The sequence below is a fragment of the Alosa alosa genome, chromosome 22 (genome assembly GCF_017589495.1).
Source record: "Alosa alosa isolate M-15738 ecotype Scorff River chromosome 22, AALO_Geno_1.1, whole genome shotgun sequence".
Classification (NCBI taxonomy): domain Eukaryota; kingdom Metazoa; phylum Chordata; class Actinopteri; order Clupeiformes; family Clupeidae; genus Alosa; species Alosa alosa.
The window spans coordinates 15,615,794-15,630,965 of record NC_063210.1 but is presented as its reverse complement, the minus strand read 5'-3'; the positions used below and the strand labels follow the sequence as shown (position 1 = coordinate 15,630,965).

Genomic DNA, 15,172 nt, shown 5'->3' with positions numbered 1-15,172 from the left:
CAGTTGCTGCAACCATGCTGGATGCCGTTTGTGTTTGTGTGTGCAAACAAAGTGTGTTTGTAATTCACGTTGTCCGTTCTTTGTATTTAGCTCCCGTATGAAATAAACTGTAGCCGTAACGGGCAACCGCACCGTTACACTCGAAAACACGTCGATTGGCGCTTTGATTGAGATCGAAAGCGATTAACAATGGCTATAGCTGAAAGCTGTAGCTGCTCATTCTCTAAAGTCTAGCTTACTGGGGGGAGCTGTGGACCAAGTGCCAGCAGTGTTCGTGCAACATTCAGGTCCAAGTGCCCACGGGGACCCATGTTCGGGCCCGACCCGCAGTCAGTCTCTCTCTCTCTCTGAAACTTGACTGTAATATAATAGAGAGATCAAGAGGAGGACATTGGGAGTTTTCCAACAGTTCGACTTAGAAAAACATACAAAACTCACCCATGTTCGGACCCGACCCACGGTCATTTCTTGATCCCTCCTCATCTCTCTCTATCTCTATCTCTCTATCTCTCTCTCTCGCTTTCTCCTACTCACTTCCTGTCACTTCACTGTCTTCATCTGAATAAAATGGCAAAAAGCCCAAAAAACATTCTTATAAAAAGAAAGTCTCGCTCATCCACGCAGTGAAGACCACTTTCAAACTTGTAGGAATGTACTGAAATGCATACCAGCAGTTTATTTCCTCCATGTTTGCATCACTGTGAGATGTAGAGATGTAGCTCTAGCAAACATCAATCCCATCAATCTGTACATTCAACAGTTCAACTTGGAAAAAATACAAAACAAACTAATACAAAACACTAACAACTTGCACATAACCACTTGAATAAGAACAACAGAATAACCCAAAACAGAAACAAGGGGATGTTCAATGCCAGAGGTTGTTCTTACATCAGGAAAATGCTTCCGCGCTGGTGACATACCATCACAGGCACCAGACCGCACCAGTAAACAGCAGACAGCGACATGTAGAACAACATGAACAACATGTAGTCCATCATCTAAACACATTGACTCATTGACATTCATAGCTCAATGGACCTCTTTACAACAGAGTGTGAAAGAACATCATGACCAAAACAAATGTTTGTCATTCCTGAGCCAAGAGGTCATCCTGAGAACCAGAATGCTCGACTCCTGGAAACATTCCTCACCACTATAATGATAAAACAAGACTGCGACCTTCCTCTTCGATTAGGATGGAAGCCAAAGCCAACTTTGGCAGGTTCACTGGAACAATCGCAGACAATCACATTTCAGGGGCACAGATACAAATAGGCTCTCTTGTCTCCGCAGCTTTCCTGGGGTTTCCCTTTGTAGTTGCTTCAATCACCACAGCCGCACTGAGGGATTCCAAGTCTAGACGCTTTGATCTTCCATATTTAATGTGCAACTATATCCAGCGGTTAGTCATCATCACCCCCCCACCACCAAAACCACCCCACCCCACCCTACACACACACACACACACACACACAAAAAAGCCAAAGAAACAATGTTAAATTGCTTTAAGGATGCACAACTGCAATAAAAAAAAGGGTTGGTCCCAGGAGGGTTCAAGTAGGTTTAAAAAAAAAAAAATTTTTGTTTTGTCGAGAAAGTGGTATAAAACACTCCATGAACTTCAAGGACAGCAATGCTGCCTAAGCGTCAAGGCCAGTGTTAGTGAACAGGCTCTACACGGAGAAGACCAGAAATGCACAAAAATGCACAGAAACACAAAATCGGGAGGTTCGGCCACTTAGCGGAGGCCGGTCTCAGGGGGCAGTCAACAATCTCTCAAGACTGCGCCACTGCCATCAAACACAATCTGTTTCCTGTAAGCTGACAACCCCTATTTTTCTATCATTGACTTAACAGCCTGAAAGAGAATTGCCATCATGTGTCTGCGGCTCACAGTCACCAGACGCTGGACAGGAAAGCAATGACAGTGCTCCAGAGGCACAACGATTGTGTGTGTGTGGGAGATTTTTTTTCTTTTTTTCTGTACACATGGTAGCTGGATGTGACAAAAGGGAAGTGGTGACAGGCATTACAAAAATTTGTGTTCAGATGCTGAGTTAATGGGTTGCCCTAGGAGAGTCTACGTTCTGCAGAAAATTGAGGAAATATACAGAGCATTGCTGACTTTGGGGAAAAAAGCTTTTTTCAGAAAGGATCACCAGGTCCATGTAAAATCATGCAGACAGGAGGTGATTTAACTCTTGGGTTTTGGTGAAACAAAAGCCTGAATAACAACACTCAACTACTTTAATCTCTCTCTGTACATTCAACGCTGTCATTAATTTGACACCACAGTTTGAGCCAGCAGTCTTATATAATTCAGTATCCTTCCTGCTACATTTTACAGTTGAAATTCTTCTCACATTTAGTAGTATTTATCAATGTAGCGTATTCTACAAAGGTCTCAGCAGCAGTATCAGATCCTTTGCAAAGACAAAGTGAAGGAATGATAAAACCAATAAGGTTCTCAAAACAATCCAAACGCCATATTAGTGCTCTTTTTAGTGACAGACCTGTTTCTCCTCCCATGTATGTACCTATCAATACTGTATTGTGTTGAAAACACTCTAGACTAGACTTTGTAGTGTGGGTTAATTGGGGAAGACACGATCAATAAAAACAATAATCTGCCTGCCATATCTGTTGTCTTGCCTTTCTGCCTTTCTGCACCAAAATAAATGAACCTCATTACATAAGCCGGGGAGCAGGGGGGTATGACTGGACTGGTTTCCCGGGAGACAGCCTTCACTTACGGGGTCAGCAAGCTCCAGAACGCCAGCATGGTAGGTGAGGGGTTTGCAGTCATGCGTGTTGTCCACCAGACTGCACGGCAGGAACATAGGCCCAAGGTCATCGCCGTCCAACACATCCACCGTCAGAGTTGTGGTGGCTGTCCGTCTATCCTTTGGGTTTGGAGCTCGGTCCTTGAGGAAAACGGGGTTTTATTGTGCATGCTAAGATATCCATATCAGTGCGTAACATATTCATATTGAGCAGTATGTCAGGAAACAAAATCTTTAATTACCAAAAAGAACACTACATAATTCCCAGAGGACAAACATTAAAGACCAAAATATTTTTTTTTGGATCTTCTGGTATGATGTAGCATTGATAAACCCCCAAGCCTCCTAAAAACTGGTGCAAAATCATATCTTATCTTATTTTAAAAAAGAAAAGAAATAACTTACATTGGCCTGGATAATGACAAGGTAGCGTGTGATTTCTTCATAATTCAGCCTCTCTCGAAGCACCACAGAGCCAGACAAGGTTAAGGGGATATCAAATGTCCTATTAGTCATCTATGGAAAAAAGACAACACAGTGTGTAAGCAGAGGATCTGCGTTAAAGATAAACATCCTAGTCATCTATGGAAAAAAGACAACACAGTGTGTAAGCAGAGGATCTGCGTTAAAGATAAACATCCACTTCACTGTAAACTCAGTGTGTGTTTCCAAGCAGACACAGCTCTTCCTTGGTCTTGGTTTGGCACCTGTAACCTTCAGAGGATGCCAAGGATACTAGCAAGTGTTTACAGTGCATGCAAGTTTAATGAAGTCGGTTATATTTTTAAGGCAATGTTTGCATGTCAATGTGTGACATGACATGCAAACCTTGAATGACTCAACCTCGGAGATTTTGAGGAAATGCAACAACACTTCCTTTCTCTGCACAGATACTCAGAAAATCAGGTTTCTGTGTATCCGTTCATAAAGCACACAAAAACAACCTTCGAACTGGATAACTACAATGACCTTCCACATCGAATCTTTCAACAAAAAGCATAAAAATTATCTAATAATTCTATATGTTATATAATTATATAGAAATGTTACAAGATGTTGCCACCATGTAAACTAACTTCCCCTGGAACAGCACAGTCCACAGGACAGACAGAAACAGGAAGATGTTTCACCCTGCCAATTAAGGTATCATTAACATCAATGAGGCCGGGCACTTGGGCACTATGAAATGGGCTTATTGTCATGCCATAGCAACCAGAGCTGGCACGAATACTGTATAACTCACCCTCTTAGTGCACTGAGGCAACACAGGCAATGAACTACACAACTACGCTGACTTATCACTATCCAAGCTTAACATGTAGTGAGTAAGCCTTATTTGTATGCGATGTGGCGTGGTATGTGACGGAGCTTACTGGGTCATTTGGGTTGAACTGAATGGTGTACTCGATTTGGCCGTTGGGTCCGTCGTCGATGTCAATGGCCCCGTTGTTTCCAGAGAACCCAGAGAAGATGGTGGTGCCGACAGGGGTCAGCTAAAGGGAGGGGAAAGAGGAGAGAGAAGAGAGGAGACAGGCTTTAACGGAGCACCGCTGCCTTTGCATGTAAATACACACAACAAGATAAAGCCATCTTGACACGGTGAAACGAACCGTAGACAGGCGAGGGAGATTCTCCCTGCTGGCTCGGTGAAGGTAAATGTGTGCTCCCATCCGATATGTGGCTTAGTAGTAGAGTAACAGGCTATACTTGATATTGTATGTGTCTCCAGGAAGTACATAAATAACACTTAAAAAGTGAGAGGTACAATGTCATCTCTACATCAGTGTATTTGGGATTAGAGAAATTAGTAAAAGCAAAACTAACTAATAAACTCATGCAAATGCCCTGTGAGTCAGCTCCCCTCCTAAATTGATTATGTTTTTTGCACAATCCTAATGAGATGAAAAACAATCAAACCAATCAACAAAGAAACAGCATTTGTTACAAAAAAATCAAGTTCATGTTGCTGATGCAGATGTACCCAGTGTCTCATATACTTCAGTCTAAAGTACAAAGTACAATTTTTGGTGGAAAACTACAGACTAAAACAGCTGAGACCCAAACAGAACTCATGCTGAGTAGACTGAGAAGTACTTCAAACAAAAGTGTCGGGCAAATGTCTACAAGTTGCGCTCCAGTTTTGAAAAACTCGGGCCAACAGCCTCCCTGGTGTCTTCAAACGCTTCTTACTGCGGAACATAAAAGAGTACTCGCCGCGAAACAACTGCGGTGGACATCGGCGGAACACTCTTTTCCACCTGTCACAGTTGGAACCCTCTGACGAGACTTACCTCTCTCTCCTTTCCTGCTCTCTACTCTGTAATGTGAGAGAGCAACTTTAACAGCCAAATGACCGGTGAGGATAGCCGGATGACAGCAGGGGCAGATAGCAGGTGTCTGTATTTCTGAACTTAAAAAAATTCGGGGGAAACGGTGAGTCAAGAATGTTAAAGCACGGAGAACAAAGGCACTGCCAGAGTTAAAGAGAAACAGAAATCAGGCCATGGTCTCTTTCCCTTTTCAGTGGTTTCGAGAGGAGCCACGAGTATTCACTCGAGGGCGGAAGCAAACCAAACGAATACCTGACAAATATTGTGAACTTGCTTGGTTTCTCTGTGGACGTTCATGTCATTAACCAAAGTTTCGACTCCGATGATATAAAGACTGGCTTCATTCGTCTGCCATCTGTGCTCAACCTTCATCCCTAATGAGCCTGTCCCCCGCCACACCCGACCATTATTTAATCTGTCTATTAATGCCAGTGGGGAGACTCTCTGCACTGCTTTGCCATGACACACAGTGTAAAACAAACAGTATTAGACAGAGGCAAGCTGTTTACATTGCACCCTCTAAGTAACGCATATCAACGCCACGTGGAAACAGTTGATGCCGACATGCTTTCGTAAAGCAACACGTAACAGACTGATGCCTCATCAGAAGTGCAGGCCAGCTGACACTGTGGGGCCCATGCATTATTGAGGGGCTAACAACGGGAGAGTCAGTGTAATAATATAATAATAATAATAATAATCTTTATTTATATAGCACTTTTCAAAACAAAGTTACAAAGTGCTGTACAATATCAACATAAATGAAAAATGACATAATATAACAATCAAATAATATATATTAATTCAATTAGAACTTAACATAAATTTGTAAAAGGAAAATAAATTTACACTGAAATAAAACTTACTGAAATAAAACTTGACACTGAAATAAAACTTAGGATACTGAAATAAAACTTGACACTGAAATAAAACTTAATAAACTTGAAGTATATTACTTAAACAAAACTAAGGAAGGCTTGCTTGTAAAGATGAGTTTTAAGGAGGGATTTAAAAGAGCATACGGAATTGGCTGACCTGATTTCATCAGGCAGGTCATTCCAGAGCCTAGGTGCCCTGACACTAAAGGCTCTCTCCCCTTTAGTTTTGAGATTGACCTTAGGAATAGTTAGGAAACCACTACCATATGATCTTAAAGTACGCACAGGTGTATAAGGTACTAGGAGATCAGACATGTAGTTGGGAGACAGGCCATGTAGAGCTTTAAAAGTAATCAGAAGAATCTTAAAATCAATTCTAAAGCTTACTGGGAGCCAGTGCAGTGAGGCTAAAACAGGAGTAATGTGATTACAGTACTTTGTCTTAGTAAGAAGCCGGGCAGCTGAATTCTGAACAGTTTGAAGTCTCTTTATAGATTTTTTAGTTCAGACAAGAAAAAAGACTATTGCAGTAATCCAGGCGTGAAGAAATAAATGCATGTATAATGGTCTCAGTGTCTTTAAAAGTTAAGATGGAACTAATCTTGGAAATATTTCTGGTGTGATAGAAACAAGACTGTATGAGCTTTGTGATGTGACGTTCAAAGCTTAAATTACTGTCAAACCAGACACCAAGATTCTTTGCAACAGGTTTTACACAGTCTAAAAATTGAAAGGGACCTAAGGATGGTATCATTTGTTTCACTATGTGCTGGGATCCAATGATGAGGACTTCTGTTTTGTCAGAATTCAACTGGAGGAAATTGTTTAGACATCCAGTTTTTTTGTCACAAAGACATTCATTTAAGGAATTCAGCATACTAGGATCAGAGGAACTAATGGGCAGGTACAGCTGTGTATCATCAGCATAGAAGTGGAAGGAGACACAGTGTTTCTGGATAATGTGCCCAAGAGGAAGCATGTATAAACAAAATAAAATTGGTCCTAAAACTGACCCTTGAGGTACCCCATACTTGACAGGAAAAAATGAAGATGTGTACGGTAACTGTTTGCAGAAACACAAAACTTCCTATTTGACAAGTAAGATGAAAACCATTGTAAGGCTGTACCAGAAATTCTCACCCAATGTTCCAGTCTATGCAGCAATATGCTGTGATCAAAAGTGTCAAAGGCTGCGCTAAGATCAAGAAGTACAAGGACAGAACACATGCCATCATCAGCTGTTCTTAAAAGGTCATTTGTAACTTTCAGCAGTGCTGTCTCAGTGCTATGATACTTTCGGAAACCAGATTGTAGCTTTTCAAAACGATTATTATTTTCCAGTGCAGAGACAATGGACACTAATCTTTCAAGAATCTTTGATACAAATGGTAACTTGGAAATAGGTCTGTAGTTTTGAGGTAGAGATGGATCAAGCCCTGATTTCTTTAGCAATGGGCTCACACTTGCAGTTTTAAAGTAATCAGGGACAATGCCATTTAAAAGTGAACTATTAAAATAGAAAGCAAACAGGACCCAACAGATTCAATTACCTCTAATAAGAACTTTGTTGGTACTACATCAAGAGGACTGGAAGATACTGTCATATGTGACACTGTCTCTAGAAGAGTGCATAGTATTAGGAGTGATAGAGGTTCTAATTGACTCTACTTTCTCAGTAAAAAAGGACAAAAGCTTTTCACAATCAGCATCACTTTCCACTGGGACACAGGGAACTTGAATGAACTTGAAGACCAAACTTCTTCCATTTACGCTCAGCTTTTCTACCATCCCTTTTACAACTACGAATGCCACTATTAATCCAGGGCTGCTTTCTTTCTGATGACTTAGTTCTAACCTTCATGGGTGCAATAACATTTAGAGAAGACAAGCAGATGGAATTAAACTGGTCAACCAGATCATTGGTACAAGAGTATTCAGAGAGGTCAGGGCATTGACTCTGGAATAATGCACAGAATTTTGAGGCACTATGCTCATTGAATATCTGCGGGGAACAGAAAGAGCTGGGAGTGACAGTATTGATGATGGATGTTTCACAACTAAAAACTATACAGTTATGATCAGATACAGTCATATAAAACAATCAAAGATTGTTTAAGACCCAGAGTGAAAACAAGGTCCAGTGTATGACCATGGTTATGTGTTGGTCCAGACACAAAATTGAAAAGAGTTAACAATGTTTAGGAAATCAGTAGCATGAACATTACTGGAGTCATCAACATGAAAATTAAAATCACCACAAAGAACAACACTGTCATAATATAAGACAAGAGTGGAGAGAAATTCTTGGATTTCATTTAAAAACAACCTGATGGTTTAGGGGACGGTAAATTACAACAAACAAAAATTGGATCAGGACCATAAAGTTTAAAAGTGAGCGCTTCAAAGGAAGAAAAGTCATCACAAGGTATTTGGTGACATTTTAAGCTCTTCCTGTACACACTCACAATGCCTCCCCCGCGACCGCTGACTCTAGGTTTGTTGAAAGACTCGTACTGAGGAGGACACAGTTCAACAAGCTGACTATGATCATTTGTTTGTAGCCAGGACTCAGTTAAAAACATAAAATCCAAGTTGGCAGATGAAATAAAATCGTTTAAAATAAATGTCTTATTTGAAAGAGATCTCACATTAAGTAGTGCCACCTTAAGACACGCCCTCGTGCTTGAGTTAGGAGCAGGCGAAAACAACGTGAGCGAGACGACCGAGACAGGCGCTGGACTGAATGGTCAGGAGTTGCTAGAGGGAAGTGACGGAGCAGGAAGGGAACGATGGATGTTGATGATGGCGGGAGTGAGGGAGGGAGTCACAACAAGCGGAAGAAAAAGAGTCAATTGCAAAGTACAAGAGAGTGTCATGATGAATTAAATATCTTGTGAACATCAGAGGAATTTAAGGTGTTTGTCTCATGGGTGAAAGAGGGAGAAAACTTTGATAAGTGGAGTCCAGTGCAGCTTTCCAGCGTCGTGCACAAGGAAATTGGGCAGGTAAGAAGTGTGAGAAAGTTGAGGAATGGGTCACTGGTGGTGGAATGTAAGGATGAGAAACAGCTAAAGAAAGCAGTCAAGGTAACCGCATTAAATGGCCAGAAAGTAAAATGTGTGAAAATTCAGAAAAGAAGCAGAGGAGTTATTACAGGAATCCCGGTTGAGTCCATAGAAGAAGTGGTGGCTAGCATAAAAAATGTAAAGATAAGTGAAGCGAAGAGATTAAAGATGAAAAGAGATGGGGTTTTATGTGAAAGTCTCTCAATTCTGCTTACTTTTGAGCAAGAAAACCTACCAGAGAAAGTGTACATTGGCTACATGAGTTACGATGTGAAGGTATACATACCCCTAAGGTGTTACAAATGTCAAAGATTCGGGCACATAGCAGCAGTGTGTAAAGGGAAGACAAGATGCAGTAAATGTGGAGGAGAACATACAGTAAGTATGGTGAATGCGAGCAAGGGGCAAGTCAAAAGTGTTGTAATTGTGGAGGCGACCATAGTGCCGCATATGGGGGATGTGAGGTATTCAAACGAATGAGAGAAGTTCAAAGGATTAAAGCTGAACAAGGAATGTCCTATGCAGAAGCAGTTAAACTAATCCCTAAACCAGTCTATGTGGCCAAAGAAGATAATAGCAAGATGGGTGAGAATGTACAGCATGTAATAAAATTCAAGAGGACACATTGGTGGTTAAGAAAATGGATTTTGTACTCTTTATGGCGGATGTTATCAATGGAGCTGCTCAAATCAGTAGTAGAACGGATAGAATTAAAATCATAGTTAAGTCGGCCAAAAAGTATTTGAACGCAGCAAGCGTTGGAATGGGGTAATGTTGTAGATGCGCTTAATGTATCAGAGGTTAGCAATGTCGAGGAGTCATCCCAATCTCAGTCATGTTCAGGTATATATTAATGGTATTAACTATCCTTCAATGGAATGCAAGGAGTTTGATTCCCAATGGACAAGAATTTAAGAAGTATGTTGAAGAACTTGTAGTGAGGCCAAATGTAATATGTGTTCAAGAATCCTGGCTGATCCCTAGACTAGAATTTGTGATAAAAGGGTATAGTTCAGTTAGAAGGGACAGAGATACTGGTAGGGGTGGAGGAGTCATTACCTTCATTCAGATTGGGCTCCAATTCAGAGAGGTGAGGAAAGGAGATGACTTAGAATTTATTATTATTGATGTATGGTCAGGGGAAGGTAAAGTTTTAATCAGTAACTTTTATAATCCATGTAGGCAGTTAGAAATGAAACAAATGGAAGGAGTGTGGGAGGATCTGTCTGGGAAGATAATCTGATGTGGGGACTTTAATGCGCATAATTCACTGTGGGGAGATAGGGATGATAGTAATGGGGCTGTTCTAGAAGAGTTCATGGGTGAGGAGGGTTTAGTGTGTCTTAATGATGGTTCTGCTACCAGAATAGATATCTCAAGAGGGACTGAATCAGCAATAGATTTGACCATAGTGTCCAGGAATGTAGATGATAAATGTGAGTGGGAAGTCCTGGCTGGGAATACAATTGGGAGTGACCATTACCCCATTAGGGTTCAGGTAGGGATAGAAGTGGAAAAAGACTGTGAAATAAGAGGAGGGAGGTGGTTATTAGATAAAGCTGATTGGGATAAGTATACAGAACTCAGTGAAGAGTGGTTGTCCTTTGTTGATGAGAGAATGAGTATTGAAGAGTTATGCAGGGAAATTAGCTCAAGTATAGTGGTGGCAGCAGAGGAGGCAATCCCTAAATCAAAGCCAAGGCTCTTAGGTAGGACAGTGCCATGGTGGTCAAAGGAATGTCAAGATGCAGTCAAAGAGAGGAATAGAGCATTTAGGAAGTTAAAGAAATCTCATAATTTTCAGCAGTTGATTGATTATAAGAGGTTAGGAGGGCAAAAAAGGAGTACTGGAGAAAGTGTTGTAACTCTGTGGGTCGCACTACTCCTATAGAGAAGATTTGGGGAATGATTAAGAACATGAAAGGAATACATAGGACATATGGCTATCCTATGCTTTTAGAAGGTGATGATGTGGTAGTTTCTAGCAAAGAAAAAGCTTAAGTTATTGCTAGAACATTAGCAAAGGTGCATAGCTCTGATAATTTATGTCTGGAAGAAAAGAAAGGAAGGGAAGATACTATGTTAAGATATCCTGAGGTAGAGGTGAGAGTGAATGAGGAAGGAGGCAGCTTGGATGCATTGTTCTCTAGAGCAGAACTAAATAGTGTACTGAGGAAGTTAAAAAAGTCTACGCCAGGGAGGGACTCTATATGTTACGCCATGTTAGATAGACTAAGTGATAAGGGAAAGAGTGTTTTGTTGATGTTGTTCAATAAAATATGGATAGAGGGAGTGATTCCCCAGAGATGGAAAGAATCTTTAATTGTGCCAATTAGAAAACCTGGTAAGGACCCCCATAGCCCAGGCAGCTATAGGCCAATAGCATTAACTTCTCAGATGGGCAAGACTATGGAGAAAATGATAAATGACAGGTTGACTTATTGGGTGGAGTCTAAAAAGATGCTACAGAGCTATCAGAGTGGATTTAGAAGAGGAAGGGGTACTATGGATCCTATAGTGTGTTTGGAAGATGCTGTAAGAAGAGCCCAAGTAAATAAGGAATCAGTGGTTGCTGTCTTTTTGATATTGAAAAAGCATATGACATGCTGTGGTCAAAGGGATTGATGATCAAACTGAATCAGATGGGGGTTGGGGGTAGAATGTTCCAGTGGATTAAAGCATTTTTGTCTGATAGGAGGTTAAGGGTTAAAATTGAGAATGAGGTTAGTACCAGCTATACAGCGGAGAATGGAACCCCTCAGGGAAGCATTGTTAGTCCCTTGTTATTTGATATAATGATAGATCAGGTTTTTTAAAATGTGCAGGGTCCTGATGGAGTAGCCTTGTTTGCAGACGATGGAACCATATGGGAAAAGGGGAGGAATCTGGGGTTTATTGTATCAAAAATGCAGAATGCAGTGAATGGAGTCCAGAAATGGGCAGTACAGTGGGGATTTAGGATTTCAGTTGAAAAAAAAGAAGGTAATGTTCTTCTCTAGGGGGAACATTGGTCCTGAATTTAAAATTCATTTGTTAGGCAGGGAATTGGAAAGAGTTGAGGTTTTTAAATATTTGGGGGTGTGGTTTGATAAGAGGTTGACTTGGGCATTCCACGTGCAGAGGATGGTGGGGAAGTGTAAGAGAATTTTAAATGTAATGAGGTGCCTGTGTGGAGTCGAGTGGGGTGCATCTGGGTCAGCATTGAGAACAATTTATACTGGCCTAATGAGATCAGTATTTGACTATGGGAGTGTGGTTTATGGGTCTGCATCCAAAACTGTACTAAAGAAACTGGATGTTATGCATAATCAAGCCCTTAGGATCTGTAGTGGGGCAGTGAAAACTTCTCCAATAGCAGCCATACAGGTGGAGATGGGAGAGATGCCTTTGCAGCTGAGAAGAGATCAGCTTGCCCTAGTATACTGGGCTAACCTTAAGGGACATAGTGAGGACCATATTGCCCAGCCAGCCCTTAGGAATTGTCAAGAGCGTATGCATGAGGGAGGGAGAAGTTTTGGATGGACAATTAACCACAAGGTAGTGAATATGAGGTTAAGTTCTATGAGTATCAGCCCCACAGTGGCGCTACCTGCAGTCCCCCCCTGGACATTTGAAGAACTTAAAGTGGATTTAGGACTACTTGAGGGAAACCAGGAAGAGGAGATAGACAAATGGAGAGTGCACAGTTATATTGCTGAAAAATATAGGGAGAGTAGGATTATATTTACAGATGCGTCCAAAAGAACTGACAGTAGGGTGGGGGTGGCACATGTGGTACCAGAACTGGGTTTGGCTATAGCTAAAAGGCTAACAGATGGCTTAGCAGTTTATACAGGAGAACTAATAGCTATATGGTTTGCCCTGCAGTGGGCAGAAAGCTGTGGGTGCAACAGACATGCAGTTATAGCATCTGATTCCAGCTCTGCTCTTTTAAGCTTACAGTATGCCTACTCAGCATCAAGGAAAGACGTTTTATTAGAAATATTACAACTGGCTAGTGGAATGCAAAAGCAGGTTTTAAGTTTTTCTTTCTTGTGGGTCCCAGCGCAAGGGGTGGAGGGGAATGAGTTGGCTGACAAATATGCTAAGAAAGCAGCAGCTAATGACAGTGTGGAGGTGGAGATCAAGCTCAGCAAGGCAGAGGTTAAAAGCATAGTTAAGGTAAGGTCCTATGAGAGATGGCAGTACACCTGGGAGAATGGAACCGCTGGGAGGCATCTTTATTACCTCCAACCTAACGTGAGGAAAGACATGAGCATAAGTGCTAACAGATCCAGACATGAAGAAGTGGTGCTGACTAGGCTGAGGCTTGGTCACACCTACTTAAATAACACCCTGTTTCTTATGAATAAACATGTAGATGGTATATGTGAGCAGTGCACAAGGCGCAGTCTAGAAACAGTGGAACATGTGCTGTTTCAATGTCAGAAGTACCATGTAGAGAGGCAAAGATTTATTGCTCAGGTAGAAGCCAATAAAGTTGTTTTTGAACTGAGAAATATCTTACAGAGAAATACAGGAAATATTTTTCTTTTTTTTTTTTTCTTTTTAAGGGATACAGGACTTTTAAAAAGAGTCTAATTTAAAGGTAATCAGCAATTCCTGTTCCACACTCTAGTCCAGCGGTGGCGGTAATACACCAAGCAGTTGTCAACCGCCAATAAAAACAGAAAAAGAAGAAGAAGAAGAGTTAGGAGCAACAACGTCGTCACATGATCCTGCCGCAGAGGAGGTGATAGTGGACACAGTCTGTATGCTGATCAGATGCTGGCCTGTCGCTCTCCTGCTAGATGTAGAGGCAGGAGCGAACCACTCTGGGATATTGTGTTTTGCAGGCAGGCATTTCCGAAGAGATGTTGGTTGTCTCAGCGTCGGAATGCTATCCTCAGTCACTCGCTGGATGATGAAGGAGCGACGTGAGCCACGGTGCACATAGCGTTTCCGCTGGACTATCCCCGCTACCCGACAGACATGGAGCACGTCGATGTTGGGCTTGACATTGGTGGAAGAGAACTGTCAAAGCTCAAGGGCTGTGTATTGAAACCCTCCCATAGTCAGCACACACCTCTCACTCAATCCCAAGCATCAGTCCAAGAGAAATGAGGTGGATAGCAAGCTCCCACGTTAGCTGGTCAGTCAACCGACTATATACCCAGCAGCTGGACAGTCAACCGACTAGATACCAGCAGGTTCACAGACAGGAGAGATGAGGATAGAGATGGACAGGGGAGAGATGCAAGCAGCCCGACACAGCACGTAGCACCACACAGAGAGCCAGACAGATGATAGCGGTGAAGCAGTAGGCTCTTGAAAGCGCATCCAACTCGACAGGCAGCAGAAGCAGCGTAGGTAAGGCCAGCCAGGTGCAGTATCCAACTTTCTCTTCACCTAGAGATGGTGTTTGTCTTGAGAAAAATAGCGGAAAAACTAGCAAAATATATAGACTATAAGATACTATGTATTGATTGGAAGAAAATGTACATTAAATCATTAAACTTTTTAAAATGCCAAACAAAAACATGCCAGACGGAGCGGCGTCAGTCTCGCCAGCATCCCCATAACCTAGCAACCAGTGTAGAATGATGAATCACGGCTGCTTATGATCCCTGCTTGCGTGTTCTTCCTCATACCCTCGACTCCCTCCATCCGCCACCAACCCCCCAGCCCCCACTCAACCGATGGCGTAAATGATCCTTGCTGCGATCCCACTGGACAGCCCGTGCCGACTCTCGCCGTGTTGCAACGCTGAACATTCAACCTCCGCTGTGTCGGCATGCTGCGGTGGTAACGCGTGAGTGGAATCCTAATCCCACACCGCACATGCACCAGATGACAATGGACTGAAGTGTGCAAACCTGCACACGTTGCTCTTGTTCTACACACATTAAACTGAATTATCATATTTATGACACCAATCCAATTACTCTCTACTCTAACACTATGTACTACAGTAAGTATGTGCAATTCTCCTCTATAAACACTTCAAACAGTGATGTGGACAGTTTACATGTTAAACACTTCAAAGTGCTCCCTTTACTGCAGAGACACAGTGACCCGAGATTAAACTCAGATGCATGTTCCTAAAACCTATTCCTGTGTCTATTCCTAAGGCC

General features: G+C 42.0%; 1 protein-coding gene across 1 annotated transcript in view; it reads right to left on the bottom strand.

Moving 5' to 3' along the window:
- Positions 1-15,172, bottom strand: part of pcdh15b (protocadherin-related 15b) — a 215,784-nt gene that overhangs the window by 143,200 nt on the left and 57,412 nt on the right. Inside the window, exons 7-9 of the mRNA XM_048233553.1 lie at positions 4,160-4,279; positions 3,192-3,302; positions 2,757-2,927 (exon numbers count right to left, since the gene is read on the bottom strand). Of these exons, the coding sequence (XP_048089510.1) occupies positions 2,757-2,927; positions 3,192-3,302; positions 4,160-4,279 (402 nt within the window). The remainder of the gene's footprint in view (positions 1-2,756; positions 2,928-3,191; positions 3,303-4,159; positions 4,280-15,172) is intronic.